Here is a 23,598-nt window from a genome sequence, read left to right on the forward strand (position 1 = left end):
AGGGGCAGTCCTAACAGTGAAGACTGAAGAAAAGAAGGCATTCAGCAACTCTGCTTTCTCCGTGTCTTCCACTACTAGGGTGCCCACCTCATCCATCAGTGGGCCCACATTATCCCTCACCTTTCTCTTGCTGTTAACATACTGAAAAAACCCCTTTTTGTTATTGTTAATATTGGTGGCCAAGCTGAGCTCCACTTGAGCCTTGGCCCTTCTAATTTTCCCCCTGCATATCCTCACCGCTTCATGGTATTTCTCCTTATCTGCCAGGCCCTTTTTCCAAAGATTATAAGCCTTCTTTTTGTTCCTGAGTTCCAGCCGAAGCTCTCTATTTAGCCAGGCTGGTCTTCTTCCCTTCCTGCTTGATTTTAGGGACTTGGGAATAGCTTTATCTTGCGCCTTTAAGAGTGCCTCCTTGAAGAATGACCAGCTTTCCTGGGCACCCTTGCCCTCGAGGACCATCTCCCAAGGGACACCCCCAATCATGCTCCTGAAGAGGCCAAAGTCTGCCCTTCGGAAGTCCAGGGTGGCAGTCCTGCTGGCCCCCCGCCTTGCTTCAGTGAGAATTGAAAATTTTATCATTTCATGATCACTTTGTCCAAGACGACCTCCAACGTTTACATCCCCCACAAGACCTTCCGAGTTAACTATCAGCAGGTCCAGTAGGGCACTTTCCCTGGTCGGTTCCCTCACCAGCTGCGTTAGGAAGTTGTCTTCCACGCATTCCAAGAATCTCCAGGACTGTTGCCTCTCTGCTGTGTTATATTGCCAGCAGATATCAGGGAAATTGAAGTCCCCCATGAGTACAAGGGAGAGTGATCGTGAGGCTTCTGTCACCTGCCTATAGAATACTTCATCAGTCTTTATATCCTGGTTTGGGGGTCTATAACAAACTCCCACCACAATGTCTGCCTTACTGGTCTTCCCCTTGATCCTTATCCACAGGCACTCGACACTGTCATCATGCATATTGCTAAGTTCTAGGCATAGAAGACTGTTCTTAACGTAAAGGGCCACCCCACCTCCTCTCTTTCCTTGCCTGTCCCTTCTGAAAAGTTGGTAGCCATCAATTGCAGCACTCCAGTTATGCGAGTCATCCCACCACGTTTCTGTGATGGCAACTAAATCTTTAAATAATTGTTAGACACAACCTGTTTTCTTCACTCATGAATTTATGTCACATGTGGGTTTAAAGACTCAAGTTTCCCTTCTCTTTTCAGCTATGATATTTCTTCCCATCACATCTGGTATTGCTCTGTCACAGACCATGCAAGATTAAGTCTCGTGAAAGGCAGGAGTAGATGTTCCTTCACACCCTGAACACCCTGATCACTACTGAATTGTCCCATTCACTAATTACAGAACATTTTGTATGCCCTTGCTATTCTGTAGTCACATATTGTTCTCCTCATGGCTGGCTTAGAAAGTAAGATTGAACCATATCAGCCTGGTAGAAAAAAATAAGAAAAATAAATAAGGAAAACAAGAAAAATGAAAGCATCCAATAAAACAACCCAGGATTTTAAAAAATAACTCAGTGACCCTTCTTTCTCACTAAGGTACTAATAAATAACCTGCACTGGCACTCCAGAAGTATCTTCTCTGCACTGATGTTCCCAGTGTTCCCACTTAATTGCCCTCCTGCCTTCAGGTGATAATATATTTGCCAGTTTGCTGGTACTGTGCTTTTGTTAACTTTATTAATCCTGCTCTTCCAAAAATGATTTGCCACGTGCAGTAATGAAAATATGCAGTCCATCACCTGGGAGATGATATCTACTTTTCATTCACCCCAAAATATGGATGAAATCACCATATCAATTCTCCACAATGCCAGTAAAAATGCCTCGGTGCTACACTCTCTAACTCAGAGAACTGTCTTTTTCTTTCATATTAATGCTAATGGTTTCTCTCTTAGGGATAAACACCTTAGCAATTTTCTCCTAAATGCAAGCACTGAAGCAATCTCCATTGTTAACTGCCTCTAAAAGCCCCAGCTACATTTGGTTTACCATGCACCATATAATACTTTCCCCCCCTCTTCATTGATATGCAAGAAATAATAAAGCCAATTTTCACCTTTTATCACAAATGCATCATAAATGGTAAAGAGAAAAAATTAATAGCTTGGTAATTACATTTTAGTAAACAGCAGAAGGGAAAAAAAAAACAACCCACTAGTGAAGAGGTAATGACTGCAGCTGCAAGCAGGGGCTCGCCAGGGATTCAAAAAGCTCTTGTCAGCTTTCTTGAGGATTGCAGACTTGCTGTCTTCCCCAGTGAGGCTTGTGCAGCCTTGCAGAAGGGAAACAGGAGGCCATGGAGTCAGACACCTCATTGCTCTGATAAATTACTGCAAATGATATTCTGGCTTGCATAACAAGTGTGCTTACCTTAAAAATTCCACAGCATAGGTATTTCTCTCTCCTCCCTTGTGCCCTAGTCATCACCAGAGCTATAACTTGAGCTAAGAATCTGAAAAGGGGGATGGGAGGAAGCCAAAAACCTGCAGAGTAGCTATTTTAGACTTTTGTAGCATTTAATCAATTGTGCTCTCATTTCTGCCACTGAAATTTAGGTCATTGCTTATCTGACGGATGTGCTCTGTGGGGACTACATAAATCATCACCAATACGAATACAAAATAGATATGGTTTCGTATTGCTTACAAGATTAAAATTTGGTACGACTTTGTGGCACAAAAGGAGTAAGTTGTTACTTTTCTGTGTCTTCCAGCATGAAAGAGATCCCACCGTTCTTTTTTTCTTTGCATTTGCACAGATATTTCTGGTGCAGGTGGGAGGACTAGGTAGCATTAACTACGCAGTTAACATGTCAACTGGATTGGCGTGTGTATATGTGCAGTCCTGCAACATTGCTCTCAGTGACCTTCTGGATACTTCCAGAAGGAACACAGCCTTAGCTGAAGCAACAGCAACGTGTGTCACCACTGTGAGCAATTCACAAAACGTCTCTAAGGTACTTTCACATTAAATGCAGCTATCCCACACTAAGACATGTTCAGTGGGGCCAATTCCTCTCTAAAAATTCAAACAAATGTCTTTTTCATGGAGTTGATCATCACTTTGTACATTCAACATACACTGAAGATTCCATCTAGACCCATTACTACAATATCTAAACTTTAAAGTAGTTTAACTGAAACTAATTCACTTCTGGTGGGGTAAATGATACCCATTTGCAGATCTATAGCCTCTGTGTCTGCCTATAAAACTGGGGAATAGTTTTCATTTATTTAGGAAAAAGCTGTGATACAAAGATAGAGCTTAAAAACTGTAGGTCATGGGTTATCTAAGTTAGATCAATAGAACCTGAAAGATGCTGAGTAGATTATTAGATATAACAAAACTGCCCAACACAAGGACTCAACTTATCTGCAATTCTGAAAGTTAATGGGATCTGATTTCTTCAGCTTGCTTGAAGGTGTTAGTCAGGTGGTATTTCAGAGTAAGTAGGAGAAGATCTGGTTTCTTAAACAGGTACAACCAACACAGTACTACTAAGCATTTGGCTTTTAAATTTTTAAAATAAAAGTTTGCTCCCTGGCATGGTTTGTTGCACATCATCCTGCTGCTTTGATAATGATATGGAACTCCTGGGGCAACAATTTATTCTCCTCAGCCATTAGGCACAAAATAAAAGCAGGCACAAAAATCTATGCAAGCTATGAAAGATTTCTTCTGTCGAAGTAAGAAAAATATGTATCTGAAAGATATCCAGATTAAAAAAAAAACAACAGAAAATGTTCCGTATTTTCACTAATTCTTTTCTTGAATTTTGGTCTTCATCACTTCTTTAAAAAATCTGGATAGATGCAATAACGTCCCTCAAATTATAAAGGAGAAGTGAAAAGCATGGTAGTTCAGAATTTACTGAGGGTTACATTTTCTATTATCTCTCTCTCTCCTTTTTTTTTTTTTTTTAATTTTTTTATTTTTTTATTGGTAAGGGGCAGATGATAATTCCAGGTTCCTGGGAAAAACTCTTGGAACTTCAGCTGTGAAAGATGTCTTTTGTTTTTGAGGCTTTTCCAGCCCGCTCCTGCAACTGTGAAATGAAAATATCTTCAGAAAGCCTCTTCTTGCCAGATGTGTCATGCAGTTTTACAATTCGAATGATTCATATAAAACAATGTAACTTTTGCACTCTTCTATTGTTTTTGCCTGGAGACACCACCTTTCAATGTATCGGTGAATATCCAGCAGCTACAGAACAACATCTAGTGGGAGGTCTCCCTGCCCATGGCAGGGGGGTTGGAACTAGATGATCTTTAAGGTTCCTTCCAACTCTAACCATTCTATGATTCTATGGTTCTATAAAAGACGAATAAATTGCGTTAAACTATGTTTTTGTGGGGAAACCTGCTTTTCTTGAGAAGCGTTTACGGCCCACTCTGCAAAAGACCCTTCTCTTTGTCATTTGTTATTGTCAGGTCAAATGGCACCACGCAGTACTGTTACACATGCTAGTTTTCTCAGCATGGAAGCCAAGTCTTTAGTCCCGGAAATACCTTTATGATGTGAATTTTGTGCAAATTGGTACAGGTAGAAAACAGATTTCTATTCACTGCACTCCCTGCTCTGTGTAGACCTACTTGGTAACAGACAAACCTCTGTAAAATGGAATTCCTAGTCAGGTTATCTAGGACAGACAACTATATATAAAGAAATCAGGACACATATAGAGCATGTTCAATGTCTCTGGAAGTAACTTCAGTGCCATTCAATAGTGGAAAGAAAAAGCATACAGTACAGTTTGTATTGTTAGAAGAAAAAGCATATTTACATAATCACATCTTGTGGAGGACCTGGATGAATTTTAATTATGTGGGATGTGTTTATATCGGTGTTCTCCATACAATGTACCCCAGAACAGACAAAACCAAAAACAAACAAACAAACAAAAAAACCCCAAAAACCAAAAAACCCAAAACAATCTACCAAAAAAAAAAAAACCCAAGGAAATAATGTAAGGAAAGATCTGGAAAGAAGAAAAAATAATTTTTCTAATTTAATCAGAAATTGCAATATCTTTTTCTTTTAAATGTTTTTATTTTATTTTAAACAGTCATAAATCATTCAGCAGTATCACTATATGTTTACCTTTTTTTTAAGTTATTCCTTAAAGAAAGACAAAGAACAGCAAAGGAGAAAGCATTTTAAGACCAAAAAAGAATAATTTAGTGAGACAGAATAGACAACACTGGAAAGTATTTCTCCACCTGCAATATGGAACTACTAGCATTCACTTTTGTATGGTAACACATAAAGAAAATAAAATTAATGTTCTTCACCTAATATACTGTGTTAATGGTTGCTACTTAGTTCAATACCACTATACCTTAAAAACAAAATGGTTTTCATTTACTCACTACAGTAGCGAACAGAAAGTGCACTAAAATTATTTTCCCAGTAAAAGAACATGCTGTAAAGGCCCATTAAAATATAATTACTGCCAGAAAGGCATTTTGCATTTTCTTGAGATAAGCTGCAGTAGTCTAGTCTGAAATTTGACTTCCATTGATTCAAGATTAGAGCAACATGTTTAGATAATAAGCAGAAGGATCTCAGATAACAACCTGAGTGAGTCATCGGACTAGAGTGTTTAGTCTGAGAAAGTGTGTTTATCTGAATGGCTCTTGGGATTAATATGGTTCCTCTTCAAAGCTTGAAGCAGGGGGCAAAAATCATAGTCCGGGAGGTTGGCAGGATAAACATGTTCTGTGATTTGCTAGCAATTTGAGAGATGGATTTCACTACAGAGCACACTGCTGTTGTCAGGTTGAACAGTGTCTGCCTGGAAATGAATTCATGTGCACACAGCTCCAGACAAAGGAAAATCTCCCTGAAATGGCATGCCATCACATTTTAAGGCCAATTTTTCAAGTCTCTGACTCGCACCTGGGAAATATACTGGTGAACTAAGTTTATCATAAAAAGTTCATGTTTTAACAAGCAAAAATTGGTGCAATAATCTTGCAATGTGCTGTCTCACTGACAGGTACAGAAATCTATTTTTCTGCATATTTGCCTGCTTTGTGCCTAAAAACAAGATTACCTTTTCTACATAGGGTCATCTCAGATTGTTTTTCAGTGACGGGTATGCTGTCTGATGCTCTTTTAACGTTCAGAGTGAATTCTAAACTGGGAGGTTGGGTAATGTGTCATCAGGAGGAAAGCTGTGGCAAGAATAAAAGCTCCTGTGTCAGTCAACGGTTTATAAATACAGCAGGAGAGATAACTGCTGTGTATGCTCCACAAGGAGGAATTCAAACTGGGCTCCAGAAGTAGCAACATATTTTTAAGTTAGAAGAGAGAGTGAGAAAGTGTAAATGAGAGAACAGAAGGTTTCTATAACTCTGTGTGGAGGCTTTTTGTGCATATTTGGAGCAGCTGGGGGTTGTCAGTCTCTGAGAATAATTGTGAAGGGAGCTGAACACAAAGCAAAGGACTTGAGGTTTGAATGTCCTTGTGCTTGCAGCCATCAGTCTCCTGGAAGTCAAAGAGTTTACACCACTTTAAACCAAATATATGTAAAAGCAGTTGAGGTTTATGAGACATTGGATAAGAGAAAGGAAACCTCAAAACTACCTCCTTCCCAATACTTCTCCCAGACTTCAGGGACAGAGAGAGTTACTCAAGAGATCTCCCACAAGCATGGTTGAATGAGGAAGCACAAGCCATTTTTGGGGGTAATAGTCTGCATTGGCAGACTTCCATTAACTGTTTATTTATCATCTACTCCACATGCTAAATTGTGGCTAGCCTAGAGGGTTAAAAGCTAACTAAATGAAAATCCTCCTGAAGCTGAATCTCACATTTACTATCTGTTTGTTTTTATTTTCTTTTTAGTTTTGTTTTAATTGAAATGTAGACACAAAAAGAAAACTTTCGGTTTAAGAAAACTTCTAGATAAAGAAGAGCCAAAGGCATCATTGATAGCTTCTGCTGGCAGCAAATGTGAGGCTAATGATATGTGTCTTCTAGATTCAGTTGTGCCACTGAAAAAGAAAGTCAACGTCAATTTTTTGTTACTTTCCTTTTTACCACATGCCATGTTTTCAAGCTTTAGGAACTGCTCAAGTAAGCACTGTTTATGACAATTCAGCTACAAGGACCTACATCAGCAATACCTGCTCTTGAAACTCTCTGAGGTAAACGTAACCTTATTCTGTCTGAAGTTGATGGCGGTGAGCAAAGACAGGCTACCCTGCTGGCAAGTGTAGCAGGTGACGAAAAGCAGGGCTAGTGAGTTCAGTGAAGTGTAACTACTTACACTAGCCCTACATACATTAAGAATGTGCCTCTTACTGTATCTTCAGTGGGAAAAGTATATCAAAAGAGCTTTAGAGGACAACTGATGAAGTAGGAAATATGCATCCAGAGTTCATGGAACATCAGTCTGCTTCCTGAGAGAGTCTATCTGTTTTATTTAATAATGTCCATGTATATGCATGAGAAGAAAAAGATCAAAAACTAGTTGAGCAATACTAACAGTTTTTTCATGTTTCTGGTTTTGACTTTGAATGTTTCTTAAATGCAGAAAGTTGAGAACCAGATATGTCTTTCTGAAGCACCATCTATATTTTTAGTGCTCCAAACTATACCTATCAGTTAAAATATGAATGAGTTAATCCGGTTTCAGCTATGAAATCAGATATGGACTTTTAACTCTGGGCTTGACAATAAGGAATTATATTAATCATTGATAAATCGTGTTGAAGTGCTCAATTAATGCATTGGTACAGCAGGGAAAAGAGATGCCTATATGGTGAAACATATTGTCTAGAACAGCAAAACATGTTAACTTCAGTTGGTTTCTCTATTTACTTCTTTTATTTCCCATATAGGGAAGAATTACAATTATAGCTCCTTGATCTTCTGAAGTGATTAAAGTCATTATTCAAAGTTGATGATGAGGTATTTATGAGCACGAGGCCACCCAGGGAGAAATGAGATTTCCACTACGTGAATTAGCAGCTGCAACATCATCTCTGCTTTAACGTGAAGCTCAGTGAGGTAGCATCACCAGCATAGCTGGGCACTTTGGATTTTCACCCTGCATCACCAAAGTCCCAGTAGGATTTCATTTTGAACTTCAGTGAGAGTAAGATCAAGCCCTCTGTGAGGAGGGAGGCTATTTTAGCTGTTGACTTCAATGGGAGTTGGATTAGGTCTTGATTTATTCTGGAGTTGTGTAGTGCAGGTAGAAAGGCAACAAATTCAAAGACATCTGCAAAGACAAGCAGGTGAATCTAGGATACTTAGAATGGACAGTTTCTGAAAAATAGGGATGTAGGAAAGTGGGAAGACCTTCCTAATAGAGAAATACTGAGACATGTTTCAGTAATGACAGCCTGCGCTGGAAGACCAGGGAAATTTAAAGGAGAGATTCTTTGGTATCAATTCAACTTGGATCCTAGGGTAGAATAGCCGTGTCCAGGCTGTACAATGTGTGGGGCTGATGTATTGCAGAGTGTGGAGACCTATTACCACCAATCTCTGCTTGGTCCAAAATCTCTGAAATGATAATGAAATCACATTTCATTACATGGTCTTACATGCCATGGGCCTCTAATGTCATGGATATTTTGGTCCCTTCTTGAAACAAAACTTAAAACTCTTCAGTCTTTCTTTACTATTGCTCTCACCATGTTTCACTGTTTGTGTTATTCTGATTTATTTGCTTACAACTGTCAGTTCTGCTAAAATTCATAATATTGGCAATAAATCCCTCTCCCCTGTTAAAAATGAGAGTTTTTTCTAGCTTTTTTATATGATAAAAGATGAAAATTAATGTAAAAATAATATAATTTTGTGGAGAAGTTTTCCTAAGAAGTGAACATGACTGGCAAAAATAAGTTTTGTTAAAATTGGAAGAAAACATATTTTCAGCTACTTGAAAGTCCAGTGCATGGGGATATTTTCCTTTCTTCCTGAATCTAAAAAAAAAAAATCAAAGGGATTGAAGATTGGGCTCCAATTTGGTTCTTTTTTCTTTATTTAAAAGAAGCTGACAGAAATGAAATACCATTTAAAAATATTTTTTCGAAGTAAAATTAAAAAAAAAAAAGAGGCTTTGATTTTGATGGGGATTTAGAAAGAGAATGAAACTCTCAGTGTCCGATTCTAATTTTTTTTTACCAGCAACATAAGCTTTCATGTTTCTAGTAGCAAAACAAATGCAAAAAAACCAAAGTAGAAGAAATTATTCCTCTTGGTTTTTGCAATATATTTCTCTCAACCCAAAATAAAAACACACTGCTGATTTTTGGTTAATTCATTGTCCATTCTTTGCTTTGATTTTAAGCTGTTTCATTTCCTTTCCATAAATAATCTTTGCATTACTGATGCATATTTAGGATCAAGTAGTTCATCTGAGATCTGCACAGATCTGTAAATGGGAACACAACACAAGGACCTCTGTACCTATTGTACGCTCTTCCATGATTTGCAAAGTTTATCTCCTATGTGCTCCCAGAGACTCTACAGCAAATTAAGAACACACCTATGAAAATTAAGAAATCCTGCATAACAATTTGCTCCTCTTTCCATTAGCAAAAAGCTGGACACGTAAACTGTGATTTATCATTCCCTTTCAGCTCTGGGTAAGAAATTATTTTACTTTTTAGCTTTTTAACTATACAAAATAGGACTAAAGTGAATTTAGGAGTAGAATGAAGTAGATGTACACAGTGAACAATATTAAGTGATAAAACAGGTGGTCTCTAACATCAAAGCCTTATGAGACTAAACAGCTGGAGATATCATTCCCCTAATGATTATATAATAACAACATAGGGCTGTTACTAGGCTGAGACTTCCTGAGTGAGCAAAGATGTTGTTGCTTCTTCTCAAACAGAAGTACAGCTATTTTCAGATGTATTGAGTAGAAACCATGATGTTCCTTCTCTTCCCCGGCCATAACACTGCTGAAGCTATGCTAGGACTATTATGTGTAAGGAATTTCTTGGGTCTATTATAATAATAAATTCTAGGTCAATTAAATTCATGGCTTTGCAGACATGCCTTGAAATTTAGCTTAAATTTTCTGGAGAATCAAACACTTTCACAGCAAACTCAGCAGCAAGTCACTGGTCAACTGCTGAGACTGTATAATTTTGGGTCAAGGAAGAACAATTCAGGGCATCTTTTGATTTCTGAAACTGGGTTGAGTTCACTTTGAAATTGGCCTATATTTCATTCACATGTAAAACTCATGCCACAATCACCCTGAACTACATTCAACTTGTATAACTTGATGCCATTCTAATTCCTGGCAGCAGACTGCTTTTTCCACCATTTGCAGTTCCTAGCTTGGTGCATTCGGATGTTGCTGAGATCAAGGTTTCCAGGCTTATAAGATCTAAATCTTTTTTAGCTTGTTTGTTTTAAGCATCTGCCATCCTTGCTGACTGACTCATTCCTGTACAAGGTGTACATACACTATGGAAACTCATGAAACTATCAAAGCCTTCAAACAGAACCTGACGCATAACTCAGGAAAAGATCAACCAGCTGCAACATTTTGATTAAACAATAAAACATACTGAGGTGGAAAGGGAGTGAACTGAATCAGGTAGAAGAAATTCGTGCGTTTAACTCCATCTTTTACCTTGCTGTATGTGAAAATTCCCTAACTGGTGCTTACACTTGCACATACACAGTATATGTACACTATGTGTTACTTTAGGTGTTAAGATCTTTTCCTTATGGGTTAGTATTTGATGTGTAAATATAAAGTGAGGAGGAGAAGAACGGTTACAAAGTACTTGATCTGCAAGTAGATAAGAAGATTCCTGCAATATTTAGAAAAGCAGGAATGATAAACACATCAGACAAACCAACAACATCATTTATGCGTTCCATGATTGTGATAGATGTTTCTGCATATGAGAGAAAAAGAAGCAAACAGCTTTTTGTCTTCTACTTGAACAAATTTGTCAGTCTCTTATGGTCAGATATTGAAGTTATATTGTACCACTGCAGCACTCCTTTAATCTTCTCCTTTGTTAATTCATCAAAGTTTTTCTGCCACTGATACCTTTGTGTTTGAATAGGGAAGCTTGCTGCTGACTCATATATCTGAGGTTAACATCTTTTGTTCATATTGGGAAACAACTCACCTGTCCAGCAGTGTCTAGAATGTCCAAATAGGCTGGTTCATCATCAATTCGGACTTGAGTTTTATAGGCATCCTCTGAAAAACACAGTGCAGTATGGCTAAGCATAGGAGTGGCTCAGAGAATGAAAATGAAATAGCTTTGATAGTTTGGAGCAGGCTTTTCAAAAGCTTTCCAGTCTTTACTCTCTTTTGAGTCAAAAAAATCACTTTCTGAATCACTGCAAAATATTAGCAAACGGAAGTTATCTAGTCTTTTCTATTACACTACCTCAAAATATTAAAAAAGTAAATTTGCCTCTCTGAAAGGGATAGCACAGACCACAGATGGTGTTTAAGTCACAAAGCTTCAGAGGTGTTGGGCTGGTGCTATGTAGCAGAGTGGTTTTTACTTACAGCAATCGCACTTCCACAGAGCTTTTCCAGCAAATAATTTTAAGTTAAAGATTGTCTAAATTACTCAGAAAGTGTCCCTGTAGCTGAAGAGGGCTTCTGGCTCAGATATGTCAGAGCAATTAATTATACCTCTGTATATCTCTGGAGAGGATGTAAATGTATTTTTTAAAATAAATTCTGTAATCAGTGTCCTCACACTCGTCATGGCTGGGGGTGGAGGAGGAAAAAACTGTGCTTAGTGGACCATTCCCTTAGCTCATGATTTTGTCAACCTAAATTAGGAAGGAGAAAAGCAAAAAAGATGAACTGCTGTTTGCATAAATTGTTTTCCTCACCTTTCAATTTCATCCCCGCTACAATATTTGGACTTTCTTCATAAGGTTAAACAGATCTTAGACATCAGGCCATTTTATACTTGTTTATACTTGAAACAATCTTGGAAATTATCTGCGTTATTATAGCAGCCTGAGTGGTTTTGGTGACTGATGTTATGCTTTGGCTGTGCACACTGAGGTGTGAAGACAAGACAAGTGCATTTAATGCATTTGAGAAATGTCATTAATCATCATGAGCACATAGCTGGCACCATACAAAGACTCAATCCTGCAAGCCCAGGCTGGGAGAGACCCTCAGGACTAAGGTCACAGTGATTATTGAGATAATATTGGGATTATAATATGGGATTATATTGCAGGTAGCTGGAATTCTCAGGACAGTCTAATTTGTAGCCTTTATATCTTGCATCATATGACACTTTATAAAAGCATATAAAAACTTAGTTTCTACCTCCACAAAGAAAAAAACTAAAGCATTCGGGTATTAAGGATTTTGGATGGCCTTAGTTCAGTCCACTCCTGCACTGTCACTGGCAGGCTATCTTTAATGACATAATCACATACAGTAATTTCCACGACTCTCCTGCTTCTTTTAGGCTTCAGTTCAGCAAATTACGTGCCCTGCTTTAAACACCTAATCCCGTTGATATTAGAATGATCCAGAGGCTTAATTAACTGGATGATACATCGTCTTGCTGAGAAAGCCAGAGGACTCCAACCAACATATGTTTCATTCAATATATCTCTTTTTAGGGATTGCTGAATAAGAAACTCCATGCTAAAAGGGACCATATAGAGTGAATTACAGTACATACACTTTCAATAATCTATTATGGCATGACAGTGATGTGTGCAGTAGACTTTTTTTCTTTTTATCATAACAAAAAAAATGAAAAACAAACTATGAAAATATGTAAAATCAAATATGGTATTCCCTTAATATTAATTCAATTAATGCTATAAAGTATTATTAATATATTTCCATGCAGATAACCATTTGCATTACATTCATGCATACATAATTAAGATATGACTTGCGTAAATTAGCTTGTACTCCTGGCTTTGCAGCTAGATAGTCTAAAGCCACTAACCCACAGTCCTATTTCTCTCTTCACTTAGACCAATGTGAGTTTTTATTCAGGAGCTTTAAAACAGTTAATGCAGAGGAATTTTTGTATATTTAAATTCAGCTTGGATAAAAATGAAGCTGGAGCCTAGATAACTCCTGTCTTATTTTTAAAAGAAATTAAGTAGGAGTTCAGGGTTAGTTATGACTAAAAGACCCACTGGCCTCTGAATATCACAGCCTTCAGTAAGTATGTAAGATCTAATACCCTGATCAGTTATTTTTAGTGTACCCCTGCGTCTTGCCATAGTAATGAATAAAGTTTCAACTGTTAAAAACTGGAGCAAGGCTATGTTTATAACCCTTTTACTTTGCAAAGATAACAGTGAATGTACAAACCTATTTTCATTTATTTTGTTTTCTCAAACTACTGGCCCTAAAACACTGTACAAAGGTGTACCGGAATCACTGTCCCATTTCTGTTCTTAATATATGCTAACTTCATTTGCTGGTGTTAGTAGAACATATTGAACATTGACCAAACACATGAATCTAAATGGTTTTCTTGGCAAAGCATATATTTGGAACATGGTTTTTACTTGTAGGAATTGCCTTTACCCCAAGCAAAGTAGAGATGAAACAGAAAGGTTTTTCATGTGTAATATTATCTGTCTGCATATGTGCAAAAAACCAGGACAGTACAGATAATTTAGAGAAGTTTAAAATTATCCTCAGCTGAGGTAGGATAAGCAGAACTCAACATGTATCTGAACGGAAAATAAATGGGAGATTTAATGCCTACTTTTCTTAAGGCACTCATTTAAAAGGAAATCCTAAAGCCCACACTCATCAAGGGAATTGCACCCTCACACCAGAGGCAAGATCATAGCACCCACTAATGAATTATCAGCCTCTTAATTCTCAAGCACAACAAGCCTGTTGAAAGATACTCTCTTTACATTTACCATATATATTCACTGGTCTTCTGTGCTACTAGGTCATCATTTTTTGCCAGTACAGGAGGCAGAAGAAAGTTGCATAAACTGAAAAAGATTTTCCCCATCTAGTATGGACTGAAAAGACAAGCTAAGAGTGGAAGACCTGTACCTTTTAGTTCTGGTCTACAATTAATACTTTTAAACTGGGATTTCATCTCAGGAAACAATGGAAATAGAGATGAGTGAGGCATTACATAGACAAATATCTTTGTTTAATTCAGTTGGACTATGGGACACAGTCATTGACCTGGAAAGAAACAACCTCCTGGACATCAAGGGTTGGATGTGTCTGTATGTTAGACCCAGTTAACATATTTTTTCTTTATTAATATCTATAATGTTAAGCAGAAACCCTGGAGTATTCAAATGCTTCTTAAAGGATTTCAAAAGGGACTACTATGTGACTAATCTTTTATAGTCCAGGCAATATAGTACATGTCATGGTCACATTAAGAAAACAGAAACCCTGAGATCTGAGAGGAACATGCTGTTTATATCTGGACCAACAAGACAGAAGTGAAGCTATGCCACTGAAATAGCCTCTGAGTGTATATAAAATATAGCAGGAAAGTCTTCATCAGGAGCACAATCAAACTCACTATCTAATCTCTTCTCTTTAAAAATTATTCACATTATTACAAACACTGTCTGGTATATTTACACTATTTGTGATGTTTAAGCATATTACATTGTCTTTCACCTAATTAATTTATAATACTAATATAATGCTCTCTTGAAAATTAATTAGGCGCTGCTAAGCCATGTGTATCTGGATTTTACATCCTACAGCTCAAAGGACTCATATTTATTAAAAGGCCAAATTCTGGCTGCCATTTCAGTGGAGTAATAGATAAGGTACAAAAAAGAGATGAGAATAATAATCAAGCATCAGACAATAAATATATATCTTATTTTAAGTTAAGTAGTATTCTTTTTCTGTGAGGATAAATGCAAGGTCCCAGCTTATGGTTTAGGTAAAAAGCAGCATAAAGGTAGGGTATTACAAAAAAAATATAAATTGTAGATGGAGTTTACTGATATTACTGTGAGATATCACCATTATACCAACACGGCATGCAAGAATGAGCATTTTGTATTTGTATTGTATCCATATAATACATGAATTTGTGAACTAAATAGTTAAAATATCTTGTAAAACATAACTTTTAAATATAATTATTCTTTTTTTTTTTCTGTATAGGAGATGGGCTTCTTTAATAATTTCATTTCTTACAAAAGTTAAAAATAAAAATAGATAAAAATTTCATCTTAGAATATTATGCCTCTTGGCTTGAATTATTACTGACTGTTTACTGTTTTCCAGAGTGGGAAGAAAACAAATAGAGCTCCAAGTGTTTTCTGAATGGCACTTATTCCTTTTTATTATTGGTTCTTTCCTCCTTTATTGAATATCTGATTTAAACCAAGAAAAAATGCTTTTTACTTTTAACCTTTTTTTCCTTAATTGTTTGATTGTCCTTTGCAGTATTATGAAAGAAAAGTTCTTTCTTAAACCTTTTGTTACCTGACTTTTTTTAATATAATGAATACGTCCTTTTTTTTCATCTTTCCTTTTTTACAGGACATGATTCTGCAGAAAGAAGTACAATAATTAATGCAAGGTAGTGTTGAGATCAGTTATCTTAACACTGGAGAAGCTATACTCATAAAAAATATATCAAAACACTTTTTCAGCTATGAGCATGTAACTGCTTCATGATAAATAGTTTTGAATGGTGCACAATTTAAAGGGGAGTTGGAATGGGCTTTTCATCTGCATTACAGACATGTTCCAGTTCCTGAAATACAGGTCAGCTGCTTCTTTCTTCCATTTGTTTATTCTGGTTATATTTATTCTAAACAAATAGTCTCTCTTCTTCCCTGTCTGCAGTTAAAACCAATCATATTCTCACATATATAGGTGAACCAAATTATATTTTATTTGGCTAAGGAGGTGCCAAACAAACAGAAGGAAGTCCAAGCTCAGTCAGGCACACCTGGAATTCTGCCTCTTGTTCTTCTCCCTGTATGCCAAAGAGACAGCAGGAGACCCATCTTCTGGTATGCTTAGATTTTCCGATACATATGCATTTTAATCCAGAGATGCTCCTGGATGTAGGATGATTATGAGTCCTTGGCTGGATGGATTTTATTTACAACAAGGATTTTTTAAGTAAAGAGAGTGGATAAAAAGGGACTTAAATCACTGTACTAACTACTACATGTAAACTTCTGTTTGAGATAAAAATATGCATGTCATAGGAATTGCCCATCAAAATACATTGGTTTCACGTTTTCCCTTAGCTTATAATTATTTTCCTGGAGTATGAATGTTTTATAATTTGGGTGAGCGTTGCTATCAGCATTTTGCAGACAAGGACACCAAGTCGCAGAGGTTGCCTTCCTATGAGCTATGCACATATGATAAGCAATGAATGGCTTACAATAGTAGAACTGACAGATTTGTTTGCCTTGTATTCTGTGAATACTCACGTAGATAGCAATATCCTTGAAAATAAGGCAAGTAGGAAAATTTGTACTAGACTAGTAGCTAGGATACTTAGATATCCCATTTCCAGTTCTACCTAGTGTTACATGATTTTACATTATACCAGCAATTAACAATACTCCGGACTATTCTTTCCAGTGCTGCTGCTTTTCCTTTCTCAGCATTGAACCCTATCTGCCATTGTTTTGTCCTTTGTTTAACTTTTTCAGATCTTTTTCAGATCTTTAAGTTTTTACTGATTTTGTGTGAACAGCACAAGTTGCCTGGTCCCACCTTTACAAGTGATAGGAACGGACAACATCATTCCAGGCAGAAGAATCTTGATGGTGGTTTGCAGAACAGAAGAAAAATGACCACTGCCTTTCCAAACCCACAGACACTCTTTCTTCAGTAACCACACACTTTGAACCTCTCTACTGTTTCTATGAAAGATAAGCAGGTAAGAAATGCAGCATTTAATGCAGACAGTATTTCTTGGCTAACCTTATTCTACTAAAAGCCTATAGTGTAGGCCTTGAGAAAATTAAAATAATCTGAGAAAAAACAAAATATTAGTCATGTTAAGTGTTTATCATAAAAGGTATTCATACATTTATTCATTACGCATTCAGTTGCATGATGAGAAACACAGTACTTTCTATCTTTCAGTTTTCATATTAACATTCAAATTACCATAAACATATTTTCAGATAAGATATTAAACCAAGGTTTTGGCCACATATATCTTCAGAAAAGATTCTGTAATCTTGTTTTCAAATGGTCTTGCTAAATTCAAATGCATATTACTGGTATACATTCCAACTGTCCTTATTAATTTCAATCAAAGATGCAATTCTTAATTTCCTTTATTTAGTCTTTGTTCAACACTATGACATAATCTTAACTAACTGCCGTGTTTTGTTTTAGAGGTTCCTGCATTTCCAGTGTCACTTAAAAACAGATCTTGGATGTTCATAAGATAATTCTTGATTTCAAGGAGTAAAGATGCAAACAGAAATGCAAAAGGGTACTTCTTTAAGCCTGAAAACAAAAGGGCGGAATACCTCATAACTTTTAGTTGATTTTTTCCTCCTGAAATAAGCAGCGTTAGTATCTTCCGTGGAAGGCAGGAGCATAACTAGACTATGCCCAGATCTTCAAATAAACCTCTGCACTGGACCCTGCTACCATTAACAAAAAGTGGTGCCCTGATACCTGGAGGCGAACAGGGCCTAAATTACCCATTGAGCATATGGAATTGTTGCAGTATAGTAAAGATATGAGTTTAAAGCCAGTAAGTCCCATGCAGTTTGACTATTTCTTCTTAGCAGTTTTTCAGTGAGACATCCTTGTTGATGAGACGTTTTTAACTGAGCCAACTTCATTTCCTTTCACTACTTTAATTTAGGTTCTGGCTGCCATTGACCATACTCTCTCTGTGTCTGGATACAATAATAAAACTAAAAGCATCCTCAGCCTAATGAGTATTCTGTTTGGTTCTCACCTCGCCACAGTGCTCCCCTTTTAATGCCATTATGTATCTGTCTTAAAACAGCTGCTCTCAAATTAAGTTTCTCCCTTTGGTTGGGCTGCCTAATGTTTCAGATCTGTGCTCTGCAGGGCAAGACTGATAACACACAGCTGCTGAAGGAGCCTGATTGATTTTCAGCATTGGGTACTTGCACGGCAGCTTTCTCAGTGACCTGAAATGCACTCAGTGCCCTCCAAATTGGCAAATGGGTTATCCATTGCACTTTCTGTCTTCTTTCTTTCCCCCCCCCCCCCCTTTTTTTTTTTTTCTCTTTTTTTTGTGTCGTTTCGTGTAAAATCACTTACACAGAGCAAAAGGACTGCTCCAGTTGTCTTCTGGACAGTACTCTTTCTTATAAGTTATGGTATGGTGCTTGCTTTTTTTATGAAGTGTACAATACATCATCAGCTGAAAAGAGATCAGCACCTGCCCCCCCCCCCCTTTTTTTTTTTCCCTCCAGTTGTACCTGGAGATACGTACAAGCACCTCTTTTTCAATGTCATCTTGCAGTTTCATTACTGTGGTACCCTTTCATTCTCTGCTGAAAAACAGGGGAAGCAAAAGCAACTTAATCTCACTTAGTCTGTGGTAGGCACAGAAAAGAAGCATTGTCTGTGCTCTTAAAGGTTTGTGTCAACAGAAATCTGAGTGAATTGAACTTTGAGTCAGATCTGGTTTGTCTTCTCTCATTAAATACTCATTATCTTGCTGTTTACTAAAAAAAACAGTTGGAAAAGGAAACAATGGCCTTGATGGATTTCAAGATGAACCAAAATTAAGAATTATTTTATTGCCCAAAGTATTGCATGGGAGAGGTTTTCATCTACATGTACTCAACAAGAAGGAGACAAAGCATGATGTAGAACAGAAAATTCAAGGTATGATATCTACTTTGAGGCAAAGAAGGTAAAAAATGTTAACACTTAGTGGTCAGCAAGGCAAACTTATTGCTACCTTCTCTGATCATAGAGCACTTTGCACACAATCCACAAATACATTATGGTGGTGTAGGTGAACATAACACCTTCAGTCTGCACTCATTGTAGCAAATGCTACACAGAAATCAGTCAAAGCTGCCCACTATTAACAACAATATTGACTACAAGAAACATCTTCAGCACTGCTTCTCACTCTCCATAAAGTAAACTTTTCCACTCATGAGCTTGTTCTGGCTGTGAATTTCTTCATAGTAGCTATTTAGGAACTATGTTTTTGATTTGAGCTGGAAACAATGTTGATTATACAGGGATGTTTTAGCTATTGCTGAGCAGTGCTTACACAGAGTCAAGGCCTTTCCTGCTCCTCACCCCACCAGTGAGAAGGCTGGGGGGTGCACAAGAAGCTGGGAGGGGACACAGCCAGGAGAGCTGACCCCAGCTGACCAAAAGGATATTCCAAACCGTATCATGCCAAGATCAGCAACAAAACTAGGGTGTATGTTCACTGCAGGAGACTGCTACTTAGGGACTGGCTGGTCATTGCTCAATTAGTGGGGAGCAATAGTTTCATTTGCATCACTTGTCTTTCTTGGGTTTAATTTTTCTCTTTTTTTCCTTTCCTTAGTACTGTTACTACAACTACTACTACTGCTATTACTACTTATTAAACTGTTTTTATCTCAACACACAAGCTTTCTCACTTTTACCTTTCTGATTCTGTCCCACATCCCACTGGGGTAAGCAGTTGTGTGGGCCATAGTTACTGGCTGGGGTTAAACCCCAACAACACTGTTGACTTGGGTGCCTCATAGTTCTCTTACTCAGTTCCCGCTCAATATTCTGATGCCACAGATCAACAGATCCTTCTCAACTGAGCACTGACACGTATTCATCCTCATGAGGTGCTTCACTATAGGGAGATTAAACATATATGCATATATATGTTACCTGTGTGTGGATTTATGTGTTTGTGCATTAGTATATATGTACCTACATATACAAACACAGAGACACACATAAGACTGAGAGAATGTAAATGTGCAAGAGACTGTCATAAATTATTCACTATGTGGACTACCTGCAATGTGTAGAAATACTTACCTAGATTTTTTTAAATACAAAAAAACCCCATACTATGTTTTCTGCTATGAAAACATAGGTTATTTTTATACTACTACTATATTAACTTTTTAATACTATACCATACTAGCTTCTTAAGATTTATAACATTTTATTTTCTAGTTGCAGGTATGCATTTTCCCCCTTAACATTCAATTACTAAAAAAAGCAAAATGCATGTTCAAAAGAGCCCATGAAAAACAGAATTGTTAAGAATTCTGTCTACAGTTCATATAATCAAGAAGTCATCTAGAAAATGATGTGCCCGTCTTCCATCTTTCTCAAAGAAATATGGATGGAGAAACTGGTTACATTCTTACGTAACAACATATTGTGACATGCAGGATTCACCTGGGTATAGAACAGACACTTCCTATAAAAGGTGGACTTCTACAAATGCTGTTATCATGACACAAATGCTGTTATCGACAAAGCCACCATTTATGCTTTTAATCTTCAAGCATGCACAGACGTGGCTAAATTTATATAAAGAATTATAAAGGATATGACCTGCTGCCCAGAAAACCTGCTCAACTCTTCTTTGGACATTGTGCTACAGTCCCTCAAACAGGCTAAATTTATTTGTAAAATGTCTTACCCACGTGCCTAAGACTATTTGAGTGAGTGACATATTTTTCTCAGAAGAAACTCCTGAAGAAAAAATTCAATTTCATAGAAATATTAGCATTTTATCAAATCAGGGCTGAAGACAACTAGGCAAAACTTTGCTGTAGCACTTGCTTTTCTGTTACAAGCCACTTGCAATATAGATAATGCTACTAATATTTAATAAAAGCATATCATTACTTTCTCTCCTTCCAGAAAAAATTCACTTCAAAGTTGTACATGAACAAAGTGAACAAAGTGCTCCTGCTTAATCAAAACATGATAATTAACAGGAATCCAAGTACCCTTATCTTGGGGAACAAGAATAGCAGGTAGCAATTTCACTACTCTTTAAAGTCCATGATTGTGCTACTGAGTGGGAGGATCTGATAGCTACGAATTCACTTCTTGTCATTTCAGGGGTAGTAATTAAGAAGTTGACTACATCTGTGTGGCTATTAGCATGGATAGTGTCTTGGGTTTAGTAAGGTGTAGATGGCTGCCGGCTTTCATGAAAGAAAGGTCAAGGGAAACATTTGTCTTTTGATGAAGACTGATTTAGACTGAACATTAGGAAGGAATTTTTCACAGAAAGAGTGGTCTGGCATTGGAATAGGCTCCCCAGGGAGGTGGTTGAGTCACCATCCCTGGATGTGTTTAAGGGACGTTTAGATGGGGTACTGAGGGATATGGTGTAGGGGAGGACTTTGTAGAGTAGGGTAGATGGTTGGACTCGATGATCCCAAGGGTCTCTTCCAACCTGAATGATTCTATGATTCTATGAGTCCAAGAATTTTGAATGGAGCATGATAAATCATCTACCTTTAGGAAATCATAGCATGAGTGTCTCTTCCAATTTCAAAAATCAATTAAGGGTTATTTTTACAAGTCATGATGTACAGGAAATAGGTAAGCAAGTTTTCAACTTGTGACTCTATTCACAGGGTTGCAAGTCTCACTTCAGCTCCTTCTACATTCATGATCCAAATCATAATTACCATTACCGCATGTGGTTTTGTTTTTCTTCTAACACAAAGAGTTAGCGGAAGATAAAAAATAATAAATATGAACCATTAACAAGGGGTTTGGGTGTTTTTTTGGATGTGAACATGCAGCATAGGTCTCTTGAGGCAACAACAAACAGGAGAAACAATTTTCTCTCCTGTTCCAGCCATGGTAGGCAGACATTGAGCAGAGACATTTGAGAAACAAGACTTGTTGATCTCCTTGCTTGCTTTTGGAAACAGGGGAGAAAGGGAAAGAAAAAAGAAAGTCAGATCACTGACCAGCCTATCAATTAGATCATTCAGATTAGGTGAATGTTCCAAATGAGAATATAAGTAGTAGAGCCATAGAAGACCAACAGTCCATCTAATCCATTTTGGAGAGTGACCAATAGCTCAGGGAATCCCACAAAATGATTTTTCCTTGGCATATGCTCTAAGCTCTCTGTTATTTGCACGTCAAGAGCCCTTCTAAGCAGGAAGCAGAATCTTTGTTTTTAACAGCCCTTGATGGATTTTTTTTCCTTCCAATAGTTTATCTAAATGGTTTTTCAATCCATCTCCATTTTTGGCACAGGTAATTATCCTTATTGTCTTTGAGAACAGAGATCAACTTAGGAGGGAATTTTGGCTCACGGGTTGGTGTTTGAGAGTGATTCTGCATGAGATGGTTGACTCAGGTGGTTTTCACATCTTGCCTGTCACAGAAATAAAAGAATCTCTTTTCTCGTCTTTCATCCCTACTCATACTCTCATTTCCATATCGGTGCTTCTACACTATCCCTTTTGCCACTTTTTGAGCTTAATGAATTCTTTTTGCTAAAGTGATTAAACTCAATAACCTGGTATACAACTAGTCTGTATTGGGGTGGCTTAGTTTTCTTCTGGACTACTGTTGAATCAGCTTGAAAAACTGTTCGATGAATGCCAGAGAGCCAATAAGGCTGGAAGAAGGGCAGACATGAAGAGTGGAACTTCCTACTTTTCTGCTCAAATGAGTTGTTAGGTTTGGCTCATCTCATGCATTGATTGGGTATACCTTCTAAGTTAGAGGGTATCTTGCCATCTTCAACTCTGTAACTAAGTTGCCATTCAATTATTTTGTTTACTCACTTTGTAAACCCCTAAACCTGTTCATGATTAAGTGCTGCTACAATTCAACCTCTCAATCTAGTTTACATCATTAATAGATTTTTGAATCACTACTAAATCATAACCATGTCAAATATTTTCATCCACAATACCAGGTCTCCTCTATACAGTATTTCCTTCCCTGAGACCTCACAGTGTGCTGCAGACACTCATAATTAGAGCTACTGTCTGGTACCACTGTGGCTGAAGTGAATCTGCTAACATAGCTGTTGTGCTACATTTTCTAAGGCCATAAGCAAGGTGCACAGACAGCATTTTCAAGACTAAACTGCAGGCCTAGGTGATCATCAAGGTGCTCTGATTAACCTCCAACCTTTGAGCAGGTATTCAGTGAAATGATAGGGAGAAAGTGAGAAGTGTAGGAACAGCTGTCTGTGTCATCTACCCAGAGAAAGACATAGACTGCATTTGCTGGTCTGCTATTGTTTATATCAGAGACATTAGCAAGTGAATATTTCTAGATTACACACATTTCCTGAGTCTCTGAAAATGCTAAATGTCAGCGAGCTGTCAAGGGGTGTAAAGAGCCCTCAAATAATTGCATGATGAGATGCAATTGTAAGAAACTATGAATGTAACAAAGCGGTAGCAGACATTAAGTGGGTTCCAGGATTTTAGATGCCATTCATCTTAAGTATGGACAGGGAAATGTAATTGGTTGCTCTGGTTATTTCTTACATGAAGTCTGCAAACTGTTTAGGACTGAATAATTGGCTTATCAAAGCAAAGTCCACAAGAAAAAAAGTCAACAGCAGAGACAGAGATCATGAATCTGAGTAACACGGTATATTTAGGATGTGGCTAGACTGTTTTACTAGTGAGCAAA

The 23,598-nt window shown here is 37.4% G+C and overlaps 1 protein-coding gene across 1 annotated transcript in view; it reads right to left on the reverse strand.

Annotated features, from left to right (window-relative positions):
• RIT2 (Ras-like without CAAX 2) overlaps positions 1–23,598 on the reverse strand; it is a 188,152-nt gene that overhangs the window by 103,459 nt on the left and 61,095 nt on the right. Inside the window, exon 3 of the mRNA XM_014949364.1 lies at positions 11,144–11,217. Within this exon, the coding sequence (XP_014804850.1) occupies positions 11,144–11,217 (74 nt within the window). The remainder of the gene's footprint in view (positions 1–11,143; positions 11,218–23,598) is intronic.

The sequence above is a fragment of the Calidris pugnax genome, unplaced genomic scaffold, assembly GCF_001431845.1.
Source record: "Calidris pugnax isolate Ruff unplaced genomic scaffold, ASM143184v1 scaffold144, whole genome shotgun sequence".
In the NCBI taxonomy this organism is placed as follows: Eukaryota; Metazoa; Chordata; class Aves; order Charadriiformes; family Scolopacidae; genus Calidris; species Calidris pugnax.